The following is a 22,320-nucleotide window of genomic DNA, read 5'->3' on the forward strand; positions in this document are numbered from 1 at the left end:
TGAAGATACTCGACAAAGTTGCGTATCTCCAGATACAGCAATACCTTGAAACTAACCATCTCTTAGGCACCCGCCAATCAGGCTTCAGACCACTGCATGGTACTGAAATGGTCCTAATCGAACTAAAGACCCAAATTGAGGAGTTGAAGGACAAAGGGAAAACCGCCATGCTACTCCTCCTTGGCCTGTCAGCCGCCTTTGACTTGGTGGATCATGAAGTCGTATGTAATCACCTTGGCTTGTCAGCTCACTTCTCTAAGGACGCAATAGCATGGGTCCAATCGTTCCCCAACAACAGAACCATGAGAGTATTTTCCCCCTCAGACTCAGCAGATCCGAACCCCCTAACATGCAGCGTTTCACAAGGCTCGTGCGTCTCGCCAACCATGTACAATATCTTCACAAAGCCGTTGTTCGACAAATTGGATAATCTGGGTGTCTCCTACACCAATTATGTAGACGACACCCAGATCCTCATGCCCCTTTCGGGCAATTACGTCAGTGACACAGCTCTTGTGAACAAGATCTATCTCCTCAAACAGGCATGTATGGCCACCCATGGCCTCTGCCTGAATGACAAGACTGAACCTCTGATCTTGGGAACCCCGGCCAACCTTAAAAAACTTAACGGCGATTACTCCTCGTTCGCTATTGACGGTAACACCATCAAGGTCGTAAAAGAGGTAAAAACTTTAGGCTTTTACCTCAATTCTACCTTAACCTTGACCAAACAAGTCAACTGACTGGCTTCCACATCAGCATACACATGCAAATTAATCAGGGCCTGCAGACCATATTTATCCGCACCCAGCTGCATTACACTAGCAAACACCCTAATACTTTCAAGACTAGACTACTGTAATGCGCTTTATCGGGGCACTAATAAGTATATCTTGAACAAGATTCAGACACTTCAGAACAATGCCTTAAGAACAGCCCTAAACCTTCCAAACAAAGAACATATATATGAAAAGAGAAGACAAAATCACTGGCTAATTATTGAGGACAGAATCCTGCTTAAAGCCACATCCCTGACCTCTAAATGTCTGAGCAACGCCGCCGCAATCTGTTTCACTAAATGTATTGTCAGAAAAACATCTAATCGCCCTTCTACGACTCCCAATTCCTTCTGCCTAAATGTACCACGCTTTAACCTAACTAAATCTGGCAGCAGAAGCTTCCCAGTTTTGGCAGCTCAAACTTGGAACTCACTCCCTCTTACACTCCGCACTAATCAAACTTACCCCAGCTTCAGACGTAACATATAGAAATGGTTGAGAACCAACGATAATCATCCTGGGACCGATTCTCAAGAACACTGTGCTACCTAATTCCTACCCCAGCTCAAATCTATGAACAACAATGTCTCGTGGACTCATACTTTGTACCTAGAACCTAGCCTGCTTTCCTTTTCTGCTGACTAACTGCAATTTACACTTTCTGTAATTATTGCATATCTCTGCGCTCTGTGCAACTATGTACATTGTACCTTGTAAATCTTGAATATTGTAATTTGAAACTTTGTTAATGGCATATCTTGTAACCTAAGGTTAATGTTGTCATTTATTTATTGCTTGCGCCCAGTTACTCCCGGGTTTGGTGCGCCATATAAATAAAACAAACAAACAAAACACCACATGAATGGGTGACTGGGAACTCCCAGAAAATTTAACAAAACGCTAAAGAAGCAGGGTTAGCGCTGAAGACGTAGGCAGTGGAAGCAGTCCCACAATAGGTGGTTCTCTAAACACTGACATCATTACTAATTGTCAAGTAGGGTTTTGAAACAGCCCTCTGCAGTGCCCAGTCAATTGCTGCACATGCAGGCAAATATGTGTAAAGATCTGAACTAAAGTAGGCAGGCAGGGACCTTTTCCTTCACAATACAGCATGTAAAGGCAGAGATGTTTTGTACTTGCAGTCAGTTGAAGACCTGAACGGGGTGCAACATGGCAGTAAATTAGTTATGGAGGATGGCATTCCTTGAGCAGGGTGATGACAGGCCAGAAGTTGGTTTGAGCGAGGAGAATGTTGACTTGAGCTACCCCCCCTTGGCAGCAAGACTGCCTAATGATGGAGGTCCACTTAGGAAAGCATCTACATACATTACACCCTTTGGTATGTTTCTGTACTCAGCTGATGCAATTTATCAGTGTTAGGTTGCCCTCTGCTGTCCAAATGGCAAAGTGCACCCACTTCAACAACAGCTACCATTTCAAAAAATGAGCATGGTGCTACGCGGTCACCTTCACCTTCCGCTATTGCAGGCATTCGGAAACTGCTTCTTTCCACCCCCACTTCTCTTTACACAGGGCACAGCGGTTCAAGTGTCAATGAAGAGTTAATTACTGTCTCAACGTTTCAGTCTCTAAAGAATGAAACGCTGAAGGACGAATGCCTCCTCATGAGCTAAAACTGAAAGTAGGTGCTGTAATTATGCTACTACGCAATCTTATGCCATCACCGGGACTATGCAATGGAACAAGGTTGACAATTACCAGTCGACAAAGACACATCATGGAGGCCCGTGTGATCGATGGAACTTAGATACAAACGTAGATACTGTTCTTAAACCGTGCATACCTCTTATTCCATCTGACACATTTAGCCTTTTCAATGACCATTAATAAGTTACAGAGACCTATGCCCCCTTCCTGGAAGCAATTATTGGTAATTCCGATATTTAAGAAGGGGGAAAGAAGTGACCCTATGAATTACCAATGTATACTGACCTTTAAGATATGCTAGAAGGCGTATGTTACGCCGGGAACAGCTAGCATAAAGTATCTATTTTATTTAGAAGTTAAATCTTCAATTTCAGTATGTAGTCAGGTTCAGGTAATTGGGCTCAGAGAGAGCCTCCACCAGCAGTCCCATCAGAAAAGCATCCAGCCTCCCACTGCCAATGGCGGAACATTCACACCACATGCCTGCCAGATTGCATAACTCACTTCCTCAAGATTCCACACAGCTCAGGAAGAAGATTTCCACGCTGTACTATCCTGCAACAAAGACTGAAACAATTGTCAGCACCTTAAATACTTCTTTCTAAGGAAGGGGTCTGCAACAGGCGGCTCTCCAGAGGTTTTGGACTACAACTCCCATAGTTCCTCACCATCGAATATGCTGCCTGGGGCCGACGGATGTTGTAGTCTTAAACAGCCAAAGGATTGAGACTCCTGTTCTAGGGAATATCTTTACTGGCTGGCAGCTGCATACAACCAATGTGTTGTCTTAGCAGAGCCTACACTCGTTTGTAATTTTCCATGCGCACCGTTTTCTGGAGATTCCGTTAAAACATGAGGTGTTTTTTTCGTGTAAAACAATCCCTAATTTTGACTGATGTTTTTACAAACAAACCTCATGAACTGAATGGCTAACATTAGTGTAATTCATATTACAACTACAGTTGTGAAATGTTAGCACCATGATCTGATATTACCATTTGAACACACTTCTCTTTATATAGAATGAACATCCAGCTCCGACATGTGATCTACTATTTGGCCTTGATGTAACAGGCATTGATCTGTTCCAGCAGCTGCTCAACTGTGACTTCTCACCTATCCCATTTCTTCTGAGCTATCCCGCTGGGTGTTAATCTATGCCTAGCTGGAGAACAACCCCAGTGGCTCCTGAACCACCCCTAAATGTACAGGACAATCTCAACTGGCCATTGAACCTTTCACATAGCTATCCCACACAGTGACCTTCTAGACAAATGAGGCAGGAGTCGCAGGTACTTGATCCACGTAGGTTTATTGACTTTTTCAGGGTCCATGTCCCAGCTGTAGACATCAGGATCAGTACTTTGGAAAGACAGACACACCCGGCAAACCATCATATCCAGCTCCCAGGCACCAACTGACTCTCACAGAACACTCGCCCAGGCAACTCTCTCATCATTCCACTGAGCTCCATGGAGGCCTGTCAGATGTTCCAAGTGTGCTCATTCACAGGATGCAAGACCAACCAGCTTCTGTGCTATCACACCAGCTCCTAAACGATCACCCACTGGCTTCGCAGATATCCCACAGGCCCCTTAGCTGTCATTCCACTGATAACTGAGGTAACACACTCAGCCCTAACTCCCCATCCTACTAGTTACTGGGGTAAGCCACTGGCACAAGAGCCACTATTTACTGGCAAGCACATTGGCTCTGCGCTATTTTTCCATTGGCTGCTGCACTATGGTACAGGCACCTCACCTTTCATCCTACTAATTTCTGAGCCTTAACACTGGTTCTTGGTCGACAACACAAGGTTTTAACTTGCCACTCTGGCCTCAGAGTTATCTTAATACTAGATACTCTACTATTGGGCTACTGCTTGGATTGTCGTCTCGGTGGCTACTGAGCCCTTACACCAGCTACTACACCATCACCCCAACATCAACTCCACTATCACACTGACGCATAGAGCAAATAATAAACTAAACTAAACTAAACCACTAGTTAGCACGCCAAAGGCAAAAGTGCTTCAAACAAGTTGCATCAGGCAGATCACTGAAGTTCACATGGAATACATGTCTGTGAATGCAGTAGTTATGAGTCATGGCAAAGATTGTTCTGAACACTAGTGTGGAGTAAATGATATAAGAAGGCCACAACATCAATGCCAGGGCAGAATTATCTTCCCACACTCGGTTTTTCGGATCAAGCATGACACATGTTTGCTCTTGTAACCACTCTTATAGGGACTGACTATAAATTATCTGCAGGAAGGTAAGGGTGGGCGCTGCTAGATTATTCAAGGTTTTTTGGAAGTAGAGTGGTTGGTATCGGAGCGCACCTTGAGACCTTGGCACAAGGGTACTTATCCTCAGTAAAGAGAGAACTAGAAATGAATCTAGTCCTAAGCGCGCTCACTTTACGCTCTCCTACGGAGTTGCTGTGGGATTGTGATTATATGTCCATTGTCCCAAAATCACAGTCTGAGTCAGAATAGACGAAAGGTTTGTAGGTATAGCCAATATTTAATTCAGAGGCATGAAGTGCACCAAACAGTCCAGTGCCAAAATGTTAGTGTGCCAATGTCTTCTGTACACTGCCACGTCCCAAGCTAGGAGGCGAATGCGCCGTAGCCGAGCAACGACCAAACACAAAGATATTAGGAAGCACTGCAGGGAACACCAGCTTCTTGGAGCGGCGCATTATGCAGATGCAAAGCGTATTAAAGCGTTACGTCTTGGCAAACAGAAGACGAGTAACGAGACATGTGACGCTCTGAGACCTATATGCCAACGTGACAGTTAAAGGCTACGTGCTCTAGAGCCTGGATGACGGACCGAGTCCGAAATGCATTAGCACACTAACATTTTGTAAATCAACTGCACTCATGTACCGAAGTTTGGTTATTTCTAGGGATAATTATTTCACAAATCCTTTCTTACATTTCTGTGAGTTTGCAAACTCATGAGCCGAAAGAGTGAAACGTGTCATACTTACAGGTTATTTAAAAATAATATGTCCTTCTTTTACATTGATAATCAGGAGAATTATTTTACATGCATCGGCCATTTTGTTCAGCATCTTGTGCAAATGTTAATTACCAACATCTGATGTGGTAGTTTAGAAGGAAGATTCCTGTCCAATGTCTTCTCAAGACTACCGGATAATTGACAGGGGGATGCATACATCAGATTCCGGATGTATATTGTATCAGCTCCAAATGGGTTGGAATGGAGAGGCCTGCCTAACTGTCCTCCCAGCTCCATCGAGGAGGAGAAGGTTCATCCTTGGTTAGCCTGCTCGAGCTTAGCTTCCTTCGCAAGGATGAGAACCTGTCCCCAAGTGCTCTTCTTAACCCCACCCGGCCTCTGGTCAACTGTAGCTCCTTCTTAACGATAGGACGCTGACCAGTGAACATGTCCCGCCTGGCCAAGGCGTCCACGCTCCTGTCTAGTGCTGAAAGGTCGTCATCAGTAGCCTCTTTTTCCAGCGCAGCGATGCAGTGCCCGAGCCACGTCTCATACCGCTTAATGGTGTCCACGAACTCGCCAGCCCCGCAGGCAGCCCGAGGGCTGCTCACATCCTCCAGGGAACACATTGGCTCAGTCTGTTCCATCTCCTGCCCAGAGGAAAAGCCATGACTGCAGGCATCCAGGGATAAGGCTTCCGACAGAGAGGTCAACATGTCGGATTCATTCTCACCACAAATTCCGGAATCGGAGCTGAGCGGAAGGATGTCCTCGGATATGGAATGGTCAGCTGATATCTGATTGGCTGCAGCGGATTGTACAGATTCGGTCCACACAAGAAGTTTCTAAGATATAAAAGGAGTTATTAGTTTTGCACAACAATATAGTTTCCAGACAACTTGAAAGAATCTACAATGCCAACAAGCACGATCGGGCATTCCTCTAACCAGTTTTTGTCAGTAAATACGAGACTACATTACTTTCAATGTCCTGCGTACCGAGTAGCCTTATACCAAATCTGTCTAAGGCCTACTTAAGCATGGCAGGGCAAAGCAACACAGCTTTTTTTCAGGCGTAAGCCAGGCTTGTGTTTTGAAATGTCCATAATGTTTACATGCACAGATTCTGTATGATTCACAAAGTTTAATTGAAATGTTCGCAGAAAATACTTTTTATACAGACATAATTTATGCCGTCAAGCATTGCATGAGAAAGCTGGCACACTCAGGGAAAAGTCCAAAAATGGCCAAGGATATGCAATACATGTTTGGTGTATATTTGCAACTAGCACTCCCAGCTACATAGTAGCTGTCAGATGTGGGTGGGAAATAGTCCAATGAGAGTAAAATAAAATGAATGAAAATTCTGAGGAAAAAATGTAAACTGGAAATTATTTTGGAATAGTTACATTTCCCTAACCCGTCATACATTATGCATTCCTTATGTTACGGTTAGGGAAATAGGCAAAACCCATCATTTAACAGGAATGCCATACACATATGCAGGAAAAGTGCTTAAACCAGCTGTAAGGATTGATGATGCCCCAGCACGAGCTGACCCCACCGCAACCAGGACACATTTTACGTCTTAAGTCACAATATGGCACCACTTGGTCCCACTCCTCAGCTACTGGCACCCTAGGCAGCTGGCTGCCTATGATTTAGTTCGTGTGGAACCGAACCGCAGTACACAAAAAAGCTCAAATTCGAGTCTCCTTGTAATTCGGCTGGACGGACCTGGGCGCATGCACTTAGGCACGCACAGGTATATGGCGCCAAATTGTTGTCATTTGCATGGCGCAGTACAAAGTAGCAGGACGAAAGGCAACATACAGGCCCTGCACATTTGCCCAAGCCATGCATGGTAGGCAGTGTTTAATTAATGATGATAATGTGTCGATAATATAACGCTTTCGCCAAAGCACTTTACACAGAACATATTTACATACAAGATCACCCAACTGAAGTTGGTACTCATTTATCGGCCTTGGAAGGATAAAAGGTTGAGTTGGCCTTGCCAGGATTTGAACCTGCGAACTGCAGATCGCACACAGATCGCAGCAGCCAGCATTCAACCCACTAAGCTATCTTACTTGTAACTGTAAATGCCGCCTGCCACACAATGTTTTCAATGGATTCCTATGGAGTCCACCTGCTTTATGCGGGTGGATAAAGCCAGCATGCTCCATAGGCATCCTCAGCATTTGCATGGGCATGAAAATGCATACCGGCGCAAATGCTCGGGCATCTGTACGACAGGAGGTGGCGGAAATGCAAGTTGCATTCCCCCCTCCTCTCCGTCATACAAATGGATGAAAATGGGCCTTACACAAGGCTTTTACGCCATCCATTAACTTTACGATCCTGACCAACATGAGCCTCAAAGCGTACATCACGCATGAGTCGTAGGCTACTGAATGTGATTGAGCAAAACGTCATAAATTAAGTCTAGCCTCCCTTTTGGTTGTTTTCGACACTGTCCATAGAGTAACCCTGGTGGATGGATGTGCGCTGTGCTGTAAGATGCGTGGGTCCTTGCTGAAAAGAAACTGGAGAGTGGGGCAACCTGTAATGACAAGAACAATGAGCAGCTCAAGCTGTAATATTGGAAACAGGAGCTGTCCTAAAGAAACCTCATAAGGTGTCCCCCCACTGTGTTATTTATTGCTCTTGGGCATTGTATGGGTGCAGCACATAAAGGGAAAGCCTGAAAAGCAAAGATGAAATGGTGTGCCTGTACCTGGAGTGTCAGAAGCAACCTGCAGGAACCTCCTGTAAACAAGCAAGGTGCCAAGTAACAGTGGCCACACCTACGCACAAAATTAGGAAACACATTTAGTTTTCAGCCCTTTTTAAACTCTGTGCATAAAACAGTTCTAAAACCCTCCTACCTCACTCACAAATTATATGAATCTAACTTTGTGGTGGCCGTGTGTGCACCTGATTCACTACGCGCAATGTTTTTAAAGTCTGCCACTTTTCTGATTTATGAAAGTGTTCAACCTTCAGCAAATCAGAAAAGAGGTGCTACCATCCGGCAATCAGATATAGTAAAAGCACACAAAATACACAAAAGGAACACGTTACTGACCTGTAACTTTTGTTCTTCAGCATGGGTCTCACATGGACTCATATGCTCATGAATATTCCCTGTCATCAGGCTGGGAGTTGAAGACGGAGGTCCAAGCGTGGCCCTTGTGACCCCTACCCGTCTCGGAGCCTGAAGACAGAGAAATGACAGATGCTCATCATTCTTAGGCCCTTCATAACCATCGTCGATGTATCGCAAATGTGAGAAACGTTACTCTCCCAGACAGCCATTCAAACCATACCCCACTGACGATATGGAGGAGGTAGAGCTGTCATAAATTGAGCAGGTCGACAGACCAACTGGTCGATTCATGGAATTAATGTGCGCTGAAAATTCCCCCGCAGAGGTGCCAAAACGTGCGATTCGCAGTAAAAGTGCGAAAATCGCAGTGCAACTGCGAAAATCGCAGGGAAACCAGTGCACATCGATTCATGGAAGTCCGTGCGCGAGAAAAACATGAATGTGCGCTGAAAAAGTGCGCGGTGCACGCCGGCGCACAGCTCATCCAACGGCGTGCGCCACGGCCACTGCGAAATCGCACATAGCGCGGCGCACATCACAAAAGTAGGCGGAACACGGGGCGTAACACTCGGAATGGGGAACAACGTGTGAAAATATGGGCGTCACGGGGGAAGTACAGGAGGCAAGTGCACGGAACGCCCACACGCTCGCCTACAACACGTATTCATGGAATCGAATAGCGCAAACCAGCACACGGTGAAAGACGCGCACAGGGCCAAACAAGTACGCCACAAGAAAGCAGGCGGTAGCGTCCCTGCGCCTGAAATAAATGTGCGCCAAAATGTGCACTAACAAAAAGCACCCATATACAGCTATGATGAATGGTCCATACAGTGGCCCTCTAGGACAAATGAGGTGCAAAGGGGTACCGACAAACACGGACACCCGTTGTATGAAAAATAGCATGTGCATGTATTACGGGGTTCACGGGAAGTTCCACACGAGATTGGCCTGGGCACGTGCATTCCGGGGTGCGCAGGAAGTTTCACACGCGAATTTGCAGGGTACGTGTATTACGGGCTTTGTGGGAAGTTCCACACGCGATTGCCCTGGGTCCGTGTATTTCGGGGTGCGCGGGAAGTTTCACACGCAAATTAGCAGGGTACGTGTATTTCGGTGTGCGGGGGAAGTTTCACACGCAAATTAGCAGGGTACGTGTATTTCGGTGTGCACGTGAAGTTCCACACGCAATTTCAGCAGGGTACGTGTACTCAGGGTGCGCGGCAAATTCCACACGCGAATCCAGCAGCCTATGTGTATTTCTGGGGTGCCGGGGAGTCCCACACGTGAATTGGCCGTGTGGGACCTCCCAGCTGTTCCCTCTACACCCTCCACGGCCCCTGCAGGCGGCCCACACCACAAGGGACTACCCTGCACCCCTGCACATGTCCCGCAGGCAGCCCATCCACCATGGCCATGCCCCCAGCCAACCCACATGTCACCTTGCACTACTGCACACCAAAGCATGTCTCCCAGCACCCCCACCTCCCAGCACTGTGGGGCACCCTCCACCAGGCCCCCACTCATGTCTCCCAACACCCCCACCCCCCTGCATCCAGGGGCACCCTCCACCAGGCCCCCACTCATGTCTCCCTGCACCCCCACCCCCCACCAGTCAGGGGCACCCTCCACCAGGCCCCCACTCATGTCTCCCAGCACCCACAAACCCCCACCAGTCAGGGGCACCCTCAACCAGGCCCCCACTCATGTCTCCCTGCACCCCCACCCCCCCACCAGCCAGGGGCACCCTCCACCAGGCCCCCACTCATGTCTCCCTGCACCCCCACCCCCCTGCATCCAGGGGTACCCTCCACCAGGCCCCCACTCATGTCTCCCTGCACCCCCACTCCCCACCAGTCAGGGGCACCCTCCACCAGGCCCCCACTCATGTCTCCCAGCACCCCACCCCCCTGCATCCAGGGGCACCCTCCACCAGGCCCCCACTCATGTCCAACTCATGTCTCCCAGCACCCCCACCCCCCTGCATCCAGGGGCACCCTCCACCAGGCCCCCACTCATGTCTCCCTGCACCCCCACACCCCACCAGTCAGGGGCACCCTCCACCAGGCCCCCACTGATGTCTCCCAGCACCCCCAACCCCCACCAGTCAGGGGCACCCTCCACCGGGCCCCCACTCATGTCTCCCTGCACCCCCAGCCCCACCAGTCAGGGGCACCCTCCACCAGGCCCCCACTCATGTCTCCCTGCACCCCACCCCCCTGCATCCAGGGGCACCCTCCACCAGGCCCCCACTCATGTCCCACTCATGTCTCCCTGCACCCCCACCCCCCACCAGTCAGGGGCACCCTCCACCAGGCCCCCACTCATGTCTCCCTGCACCCCCATCCCCAACAGTCAGGGGCACCCTCCCCCAGGCCCCACTCATGTCTCCCTGCACCCCCACACCCCACCAGTCAGGGGCACCCTCCACCAGGCCCCCACTCATGTCCAACTCATGTCTCCCTGCACCCCCACCCCCCACCAGTCAGGGGCACCCTCCACCAGGCCCCCACTCATGTCTCCCTGCACCCCACCCCCCTGAATCCAGGGGCACCCTCCACCAGGCCCCCACTCATGTCCAACTCTTGTCTTCTTGCACCCCCACCCCCCACCAGTCAGGGGCACCCTCCACCAGGCCCCCACTCATGTCTCCCTGCACCCCCACCCCCCACCAGTCAGGGGCACCCTCCACCAGGCCCCCACTCATGTCTCCCTGCACCCCCAACCCCCTGCATCCAGGGGCACCCTCCACCAGGCCCCCACTCATGTCTCCCTGCACCCCCACCCCCCACCAGTCAGGGGCACCCTCCACCAGGCCCACACTCATGTCTCCCTGCACCCCACCCCCCTGAATCCAGGGGCACCCTCCACCAGGCCCCCACTCATGTCCAACTCTTGTCTTCTTGCACCCCCACCCCCCACCAGTCAGGGGCACCCTCCACCAGGCCCCCACTCATGTCTCCCTGCACCTCCACCCCCCACCAGTCAGGGGCACCCTCCACCAGACCCCCACTCATGTCTCCCTGCACCCCCAACCCCCTGCATCCAGGGGCACCCTCCACCAGGCCCCCACTCATGTCTCCCTGCACCCCCACCCCCCACCAGTCAGGGGCACCCTCCACCAGGCCCCCAATCATGTCTCCAAGCACCCCCAACCCCCTGTATCCAGGGGCACCCTCCACCAGGCCCCCACTCATGTCCAACTCATGTCTCCTTGCACCCCCACCCCCTGCATCAGGGGCACCCTCCACCAGGCCCCCACTCATGTCTCCCTGCACCCCCAGCCCCCACCAGTCAGGGGCACCCTCCACCAGGCCCCCACTCCTTCCTACCACCCCCCCACCCTCCAGCAGTGCGATTCGCCTGTGTACGTGTATATCAGGGTTGCGCGTGTAGTCTGACACGCGATATCAGCAGGGTACGTGTATTACAGGGTTCGCGGGAAGTTCCACATGCGATTTCAGCAGGGTAAGTGTATTTCGGGGTACGCGGAAAGTTTCACACGCGAATTTGCAGGGTACGTGTATTTCGGTGTGTGCGCGTGAAGTTACACACGCGACTGTGCCTGTGAGAGTGGGGTACGTGTATTCCAGGGGTGGGCGGGATTATTTACTCGCGTCTGGGCCTGGGAGAGCGTGTTACGTGTATTCCTGGGGTGGGCGGGAAGATTTACACGCTCACCTACAACGCGCCAAAAAATAAAAGGACCAATCCTGAAACACGTACGCCAGCATGAAGCAGGCGCACGTCCCGCACAGCATAAAAGAGTGCGCAAACAACAAACAAGCTCAGACGCCAGGATGAATATACCGTTACTAGCAGCAGTGGCCGTGGGATACCGCAGGAGGAGGAGAAGGATAGTCAGGGCCAGAATCTTCACACCCAGAACCAGCCTATTTGGTATGCTAGATGTCCAGGTGTGTGGGCGGTACAGGTTTCCACCACACATAATACTCGACCTGGTCAGTGAGTGGGAGGATGACCTCACATCACCCACCCTGTGCTCCCAAGCACTCAGCATCCTGGCAAAGGTCCTCAATGTACTGCACTTCTTGGCTACCGGATCATTTCAGCGGACAAGTGCCGTAGTGGGGGGGTGTCACAGGCCACGCAGTCACGGTGCCTACACCAGGTGTTGTCCATCATCACTGCACGCCCATCAGTCCGCAGGCACATATACCTGCCCAGAACACCTGCAGAAAGGCAGGCTCTCAGCCAGGATTTCTACAGGGTGGCACAATTCCCCAAAGTGCTAGGTGCCACTGATTGCACCCATGTGGCTCTACTTCCCCCCAAGGCATCTGAGCACATCTATAGAAACCGCAAGCACTGGCATTCCATCAACGTCCAGGTAGTATGTGATGCCAAGGGAATCATCACCTCAGTATATGCCAACTATACAGGGTCCACCCACGACAGCTTCATTTACAGGATGTCAACCCTAAACCAGGACATGGAAGCTGGGCGGCATGGCGATGCATGGCTGCTTGGTGAGTAGAAATGCCACAGCACACGCATGCATGACAGATACAGAGTAATGCCAATACCCCGCTAATGATCCCCATCACCACCTCCCCAGGGGACATTGCCTACCCTCTGAGCACACACATGATGACGCCAATTCGGAACCCCATCACGCCTCCCGAGGTAAGATACAACACAGCCCATATTGCAACACGGGGCATAGTGGAGCACACATTCGGAGTGCTCAAGTCACGCTTTCGCTCCCTTGACCGTTCTGGCGGGCAGCTGTTATACGCTCCCCCAATAGTGTGCAGGATCATAGTGGCAGCATGTGTCCTGCACAATGTTGCAACACGCCGGGGCCTGGCTGTGGACATGGTGGTGCCCCCACATCCCCAACCACATGCACGCCCGCTGCGCATGGAAGGGGAAAGGGCACAGGGTGAGGCAGCCCATACGCAGCTGGTGGCTAATTACTTCACATAGAAAGCACACCCCTGTGGAGTACACACAGCCCTGGCACATACCATCTGACAATCAATGATGACTCAATCCGACAATTATGATGAACAAAGGGACAGTCAACTGTCAGAACCATAGCAGCCTGAGATTGTTCACCTGGAAGTGTCACAATGTGTGCATCCCTACGTACACAAACACCACCAATGCAGTGTCATCAAAAGACACACTTCCATGCAGCAAAAATGAATACCCACTTGCAAAATACAACATGAGAACCGTGGCATGTCACCCAACCCCTCCCCGGCACGGCCACACGACACACCATAGCATGTCATGCAATGTGAGAGCAAACAAATTAATCCCCACAACATGCCCCAAGTGTCACCAACTACAGTGTCCCTAATGGAAACTGGCCACACATGAAATGCTCACAGTAATGCAGGACCAACAACACACATTACCAAATACTTACCAAGAATACCAATCACCTACACAACCTCCAACCTACCATAAACATGACAGTACGGACTTAAAAAATTGGTAGCCTCACTACCTGATAATGGCAGCACTTCGAACACTTCCAAGTATACAGTGTTAGCGCCACGCAAGAGTGTAGGTGCACTGCTTACAACATGGACTCCAGTCCCAAAATAGACCGCCTTCTGAAGACATGAGAAATGGACCTGCAAATTAGGAGGATGAGATGGATGCAGAGGCACATATCAATACACCATGCAGTGTACAATACAACAACAATATGCACTAGGAATGTATACACAGTATTGACTACAGACTGCCCACACATCAAATGGGATTCCAACGTCAACGTGTAAGTCAATGTCACTTGGGCACACCCTTTGCAAGCCCATGGAAATGGGAAGCAGGAGGGGTGTGTGTCACACAAACCCAAGCATCTGACCCAAATTCAGGAGAAGCCTGCATGTGCCCAGCCACAATACAGCGGATGCCCACGGGAGCCAAACAAGGCTACACACTGTCCAGAAAATCAAAAAAAAAAAAATACATTCAAAAATGGCCACCGGGGGTTGGGGGAAGCCACCCAGGAGGTCTGAGGACAGGGTGCACACCAAAACCCACCTGTGTGGATCTTGCGAGAAAAAAAACACCTACATGGGCTCATGGCCTGCATGACTACCCTTTTGTGGGAGAATCGCTGCTGTTGCTCTCCTCACCCTCTGCAGCTGCATCAGGAGGTGGTGGCACTATGGGAGGCAGCCCACGCAAAGCCCTAGTCAGGTCCTCCATGGAGCAAGCATGCGGGTGTGGAAGGTCTGGTTCTGGAGGATAATTGTGCGGAGGTCCCCATGCAACAACTCACGGGATGCCCGGACCTCCGCCCTAGTTGCCTGCATCTCAGCTGAGAGCGTACGTGTGAGCCGCTCCAGCTGCTGTTCTGTCCTCGTGTTAGCTGAAGCCTCAAGCTCAACCAGAGTTGCCCTGAGCTGACGGAGTTCCACCCTCAGGGCTTCCCTGTGGCCCTGGGACTCAATGGAAATGGCTTCCCGCAGGGTCTCCAGTGCCGCCAACCTGTCCCTGTTGGACGCCAACATGTCCTCCCTGTGTGACTGGCTAATGGAGTCTGTTGCCTGCTGTAGTTGTTCAATTAGCCTTTCTTGGGGGACAATGGAAGTGGCCACCCTATCCATGGCCTGAGCCATCATCTCAGTTGATGCTGCCTGTTGGTTTGCCATACCGTATATGGATTGCTCCCATGCGGTATTGCCAGGTGGCGTACGGCCACCGCGTCGGCGGGCACCACACCTGTCTGGGGCAAGGCAAACTGCGCCTTGCTGTGCCGGCACTGCCTGAGGCTGCAGGACTGCATTCCCCCTCTGATCTGCTGGCCCAGGAACAGGATCAGTTGTAGCGGAGTGTGACCCTGCATCCATAACCACCAAAAGCTGACCTACCAACACTGACATCCCCATTGAGAGTTCTACCCCTGGTGCAGGTGGGTTGGACAGTACAGAATCCCTCCCAGAGACACTTACCTGCGACGGCACATAGGTCTCATCATCCGAATCGACACCTGAATAGAGCTCGGGGGAGGTGCACCCAGAGACACCCCTTGGGATGACGGCCTGCAGCAAGTGTGGGTTCTCACCCACCACCACACCACGTCCCTCACTGGTGCCCGGTCGGGCCTGAGACCCCTCCTGGGTCTGCACCATCTCCACAACCCCAGCAGTATCAAGTGCGTCATCCCCTGCAAAGACATGAAAGAAAAGAAATGGGAACAGGCATTAGCAACATGGAACACATTTAGGGCTGAGAAGCAACAGAAACAGTACTTTATTGACTCATGTCCCACATGACTATAACACTCCCATCCATGCACTGTCACTGCGTATGAAGGGGAGGCAAATGGCACACATTGATGACACCAAGATGGAAGACCAACAAATTTGCTGCATGCTGTCTAGCAGTGCCATCACACATTGGCCTGTGATTGGCATGTCCAATACACCTACATGACACATGCCATCACACAGATGGCATGTACCCTAGCCATGTCACACATGTGACAATAGGACTGAGAAATGCCTAGTGAAAGTGGTGGAATGCAGACAATCAGCCTGAATGTACACAGAATAACATGCAACTATGTTGTGGCAAGATGACAATTCAAGGGCAACTGGCTTGAGGTTGGGCTGAATGTCTACTGTTGCCAGAAGGGATACTGCAACACCCAAATCCTGGTGCGCAGAATGTTTTGGATGAAGCACATGGGTGACCCAAACCACTCAGGCACACACACCCTCACCTGGCACTCAATCAGAAGCACTCACACACACACGCCATGCACATGGATGACACACACATGCATGTGCACTCACCGGACAATGCCTTGTGATCTGGCAGGTCTCCCACGCCTTAGATATGTTCCTCCTTGACGTAGGTCCCAACAACATACTCATGTGGAGTGAGTTATATGTCCTCTGCCGGAGACCCACCTCCAGTCACTAGAGTTGCGGCATGACTTGAGGCCAGCTTTTTCTTTGCCCTGTGCTTAAGGTCATTCCAGCACTTGTAGCAATCATTAGCTGTGCGCCTCACGAATCCAAGGGCACTTATGAGTTCCGCAATGGTCTGCCAGTGTGCCTGACATTGTGCAGGTGTGGTCTTGCATCCTGCAGTAATCACCATTTCGCTGTCATGTGCGGACACATACTCCACAAGTGCATCAAGTTCGACCCGATTGAAGCAGGGCTTCCTTGCTGGGCCGGACTGTGTAGCCGTGTCTGGGGCATCAGCCTGTACTGGACGAGCACTCTTCCTCTTCCGCTTGGAAGGTGGTGGTGATACTGTGTGTCCTACGCCGCTCTGGACACTAGGGGCAGGAGCCCCGGTGGACTGTGGACTAGGAGTGTGGGAATGAACACTCACCATGGGAGTTGGTGCAGGCATTAACTGTAGTGTGATGTGGTCAGGGGGAACGTCAGCAGGATGGACTAGGACCGACACTGTCCTGGCTGGGACACTCAGAGCTGGGGTGGATGGAGCCGCAGCTGCTCCTGCAGCCTCCCCACCCTGCCTACTCGGGGCAGCAGATGACATAGCTGCCCCTGATCCACGTGGGCTGGTGACACCAACGTGCACCGCCACACATGACCTGCTGACCTGGAAGTCAGCCATGGAGTCACCCAGTGTGAGGTCTGGTGCCACAATGGGCTGGTCCAACAAGGGCTGAGCAGGGATGGTGTCAGCCACGTTACCCTCAACCAGGGGGGGGCATGGGTGTCCCTGACTGGTCACCCACACATGGGGGGCTAGGGGCACCCTGCAAGTCCTGGCCACATCCCCTACCGTATCCACCACGGCCACCTCTTGTGGCTCGCCCACCTTTGCCACCCTTACCGCGTGCTCGCCTCCCAACCATGGCACTGATGTTGTTGTGTGTATAGGAGTTGCAGTAAACTATTGTCCTGGGCAATTGGGGGTCAAAGGGGTAGGGTACTAGATGGAATTCGTACCCTAGCGCTCTAGCAAGGCTGTATGTGACCCCTGGGGGAAGATGACAGGTCACGCAACGCACAGGCACCCCGAAAAAGGGAGATAATGTGCACGCAACCCCTCCTAGACTCACCGTCTGCCAGGAAAAATTGCGTGTAAAATACACGTGTGTGCGCGTTGGCAACACCCCCGCCAAAAGAAGAATTGTATACTGCCTGAGGAGACAGGACAACAGGAGAAGTGAACGCTGTTTGAGGAAACAGGCCCAGGAAAAAAACAAGAAGAGAAAAAGCTGTCAGAAGTAACAGGGAGTACGCTTGTAACGCCGTGAAGTAAATCGCGTGTGAACCGACAAGAAGTACAGATTTCACCCACTCGCTCTCCACGAAAAGCACGTACAAGGAAATGGCGTTCTACACGTACCTTTTAAACATGCCCATACGTCCAGCGTCACTTCTGCATGTACGCGCTAAGGCCCCATCCTCGAATTACACGCAGACATGCTGGATTTTCACGTGCCAAATCACTCCGTATCAAGCTGGCCACCCGTAAGCACACAGAAGACCACGCTCCTGCCCAGAAGGCCGAATTACTGCCCCCCAGAGCCCCGAGCACGTTCCCACCTGCCATCTGCTGCTGCCTGATTGCCTGCTGCCCACGTGCCCTGCCATTTGCTGCCTGCACATCAGCCAGGGGTGCTGTTGCTGTGACGAACCCTGCTGGAACCGAAGACTCCCGACTGGGATTCCATCGCTCCACAGCCCAGCCCCAGGACCCAGTTGCCCACCCACTCCTGCCTCTGGAGTTGTCATGTCGGGCACTGCAACATCTGGCACCACTGACAACCCCCGGCCAGAGAGGCAGAGGGGCACCAGCTTCACTGCCACTGAAGTTGGTGTCCTGGTGGAGCAAGTCCTGGGGCAGTATGATGCCCTCTTCGGAAGTTCCCGCCCCGACAAGGAAGGACGGACTCGGATCTGGACGGACATAGTGATGCCATCAACGCGGAGGGGGTGGCAGTCCGCGACTTCCAACATGTCAAGAAGCGCTGGGAGGACTTCAGGTCCAGGACCCTCAACAAGGCCCGGCGCCTCTTGAAGGCAGCGGATGCTAAGGGGCGCCGGGGCCACTTGTCGGAAGATCAGATGAGGGTCCTGGAATGCATGTCCCCAGCACTCCATGTCCAGGTCCTTGAGAGGCAGACCCGCGTGGAGTCGAGCGGTAAGTGTACATGCATCATGAATGTAAGCTGTGCGTGTGGTGATGTGCCAGTAGTGTGCAGGTTGCACATCTGTTTGTATGGGGCCGAGTATGGGTGGGGGTGTATTGTTTGAGACATGGATGGTGCTTGTGTGTGTAGGCTTGCATGCCAAATGCAGTTATGTGGGCACACATGTTTGGATGAATGTGTATGTAAGTGGGCATGTTTGTGATGTCACACATGGATGTTGGTTTCTGCACCGTGTACATGTGCATGTGTGTGTATTTGACAAGGGTGCAACAGTGATGCAACATGGATGCATGTGACAGCGGGATGTGGAAGCCTGATTTGCAGATGTGACAGGGATGTCCATCTAAATACAGTTTGCAGAGGTGTACACATGCATGCAAGTGTGGTGGTGTGTGTGCATGTGTAGTGCACTCCCTGTGTTGCATGTGATGCCTGGCTCACCTTTGCCTGCTCATGCTGTTGTATGTGTATGGATGGTGCTGGCAGTTGCGATATGGCTGTGGTATAGCTCATGTGTGCAAGTTGAAATGACATGTGTGTTGGCGATTGTGATGCCATGTCTGAGGTTTGCCAATGCCACTCATGTACAACTGTCATGTGTGTATGTGTCCATTGTACAGTGCCCTGATGCCTGTGTTTTATTTCTCCCTGTCTGCAGCGTCAACTGATGAAGAGGGCGGAGAAGGTGCTGTGGAGCACAGCGGCGGGGATCGCACCGCCAGCCGGAGACGCAAGGCCCGGCTCCCCTCCCAGGTTGTGATCTCGTCGGGGAGTGAGGATTCCGGTGCCACGTCCCAGGCCGCAGCTGCCGGGGCGAGGTCCAAGAGGCGGAGGTCGGAGTTGGACTCCTCGGCAGCAGAAGGGGCAGCTGGGACCCCACAGGGCCCAACGGGGGAAGATGGCACGGAGTCATCCAGGTTGGTGGGGGTTTGGTGGAGGAGGAGGCCGTGCAAGCAACAGAGACGGGGTCTGGAGGTGGGGATTCCACTGGTGCTAGTGGTGCAGTGCAGGACCAGGGACAGGAGGCAGCACAGGCCGCCGCGGAGGTGCCTGTGTGCAATCCTGTCCCTGATCCTGTCACTGCATCATCTTGCACCAGCAGGGATGCCTACGTCCAGACCCATTTTCAGGCAGGGGATGAGCTCACAACAACTGGCCTTCCTCTGCAGACGTGGCTATCCGGGTCCGGGTTGAGCCTGTCCAGACTGGTGTGGCGTTGCGTCAACGGGCCATGCGAGGTGACCTGCAGTCTTTTCATGAGGAGACTGCACGTCATCTCGAATGGCTTGTTGACCGTGTCGGCCTACTGGGACAGGTCACCCAGGCTGGATTCCTCCGTTTGATGGGGCTTGCTCTGACCCCCTCCTCAACTGAACCCCCTATGCGCCAGTCGTCCTCCGTGCCATCTTCCCACCCATTAGTCACCTGGGTGTCCTGTAGAGCTGCCTCTGACGGTGCGGCCAGGCTGGTGGAGGAGGCATCCCTGCCACAGTCGGGAGTCGGACGTCCAGCAGGGGTGGCCACATCAACGACTGCACCTCAGCCAGTGGAGGATGTGCAGGCAGCAGGAGGCAGGGCACGGGCAGAGGCACAGCAGCAGCAGCAACGAGGTGGGAGCCATAATGGCTCGGGGCCTTCGACATCGGAAGGGCAGGCATCGGCCGGAGGGCAGGAGGACCCAGGATGGGAAATGTCTTCATGTGGCAGCGGTTGGGCCACGCCATAGATGCGGAGCGGCAGCGGGCGGAAGAGGCACGGCTCACGATGGTCAGGGAGGAGAACTCCATGCGGAGGGCCCTGAGGCGGGCCGAGTGCCTCGAGGAAATCCGCAGGGAGTTGGAGGTGAACATGTCGACGTCCCTGCGGACCCTCGGGGCCATGGAGGAGGACCGCCTCTGGGACATTGAGCAGGAGTTCGATGATGCCCTGGCCCAGAACATCCCGAAGTGAGCCGTCGGACTAGCCCGCTGCCCTTGTAAATAGTTCTGTAGTTAGTGTTAGGTTTCCTTTGGTTTTGCATTTTTTTTGGACCTTTTGGACAATGGGCCACATTTTTGTATATAGTTTTTTTTATTAGGTAGTGTTATTAGATAGGTTTAATTTCTTCTGTTGGGATCATGGACCCTGGATTGTTTATCTGTATATAGTTGACTGTTGGATTTTCATATTTTTTTATGATTTACCCATGGAGCAATGGTTTTCGATTTTAATTTTCCATTGGATTTACTTTTGTGGACTGTGACTTTGGACACCTTTCCTTTGGATTATGATTTGTGGTTTTGCATTATTTCACGGACATGCTGTTTTTTTTTTTAATTCCCATATTTGTTTGTTTGTTTTTGATTCAATTTATGTTGCTTTTAATACATATTTTTTCTTCAAACTTCAATGTGTAGTATCATCTCATTGGTTTCATGCATATCATGATATGGGTTTTGACATTCACTGACACCCATTGTGTGTATGTGAGGGACATGTGTTCATTTCCAAACTTGCAATTGGGGTTCTATCATGTTATTGCCATTTCTCTGTGGGTGGATGCAATACTCGGGTGGGTGTTTTGCATTTGGAGGCTGACCATAAGGGCCAGGGATCTAGATTGTGATGACATGTTGGCTGGGGGACATGTGTGGGGGCTTGGTGGAGGGTGCCCCTGACTGGTTGGGGGTGGGGGTGCAGGGAGGCATAAGTGGGGGTCTGGTGGAGGGTGCCCCTGGATGCAGGGGGGTGGGGGTGCTGGGAGACATGTGTGGGGGCCTGGTGGAGGGTGCCCCTGGATGCAGAGGGGTGGGGGTGCTGGGAGACATGAGTGGGGGCCTGGTGGAGGGTGACCCACAGTGCTGGGGGGTGAGGGGGTGGGGGACATGAGTTGGACATGAGTGGGGGCCTGCTGGCAGGTGCCCCACAGTGCTGCGGGGTGGGGTGCAGGGGGACATGAGTGGGGGCCTGGTGGAGGGTGCCCCTGGATGCTGGGGGGTGGGGGTGCTGGGAGACATGAGTGGGGGCCTGGTGGAGGGTGCCCCTGGATGCAGGGGGGTGGGGGTGCTGGGAGACATGAATGGGGGCCTGGTGGAGGGTGCCCCTGGATGCAGAGGGGTGGGGGTGCTGGGAGACATGAGTGGGGGCCTGGTGGAGGGTGACCCACAGTGCTGGGGGGTGAGGGGGTGGGGGACATGAGTTGGACATGAGTGGGGGCCTGCTGGCAGGTGCCCCACAGTGCTGCGGGGTGGGGGTGCAGGGGGACATGAGTGGGGGCCTGGTGGAGGGTGCCCCTGGATGCTGGGGGGTGAGGGTGCTGGGAGACATGAGTGGGGGCCTGGTGGAGGGTGCCCCTGGATGCTGGGGGTGGGGGTGCAGGGAGACATGAGTTGGACATGAGTGGGGGCCTGCTGGCAGGTGCCCCACAGTGCTGGGGGGTGGGGGTGCAGGGGGATATGAGTGGGACATGAGTGGGGGCCTGGTGGAGGGTGCCCCACAGTGCTGGGGGGTGGGGGTGCTGGGGGACATGAGCTGGACATGAGTGGGGGCCTGCTGGCAGGTGCCCCACAGTGCTGGGGGTGGGGGTGCAGGGGGACATGGGTGGGACATGAGTGGGGGCCTGGTGGAGGGTGCCCCACAGTGCTGGGGGTGGGAGTGCTGGGGGACATGAGTTGGACAT

General features: G+C 52.4%; 1 protein-coding gene across 2 annotated transcripts in view; it reads right to left on the reverse strand.

Annotated features, from left to right (window-relative positions):
• Positions 1–3,740: 3,740 nt before the first annotated feature.
• Positions 3,741–22,320, reverse strand: part of AMZ1 (archaelysin family metallopeptidase 1) — a 486,560-nt gene continuing 467,980 nt past the window's right edge. For both annotated transcript variants that reach the window (XM_069647593.1, XM_069647592.1), the window contains one exon: positions 3,741–6,264. In XM_069647593.1, the coding sequence (XP_069503694.1) occupies positions 5,695–6,264 (570 nt within the window). In that variant the 3' untranslated portion in view covers positions 3,741–5,694. The remainder of the gene's footprint in view (positions 6,265–22,320) is intronic.

The sequence above is a fragment of the Ambystoma mexicanum genome, chromosome 2q, assembly GCF_040938575.1.
Source record: "Ambystoma mexicanum isolate Mex_15411 chromosome 2q, UKY_AmexF1_1, whole genome shotgun sequence".
Taxonomy (NCBI): domain Eukaryota; kingdom Metazoa; phylum Chordata; class Amphibia; order Caudata; family Ambystomatidae; genus Ambystoma; species Ambystoma mexicanum.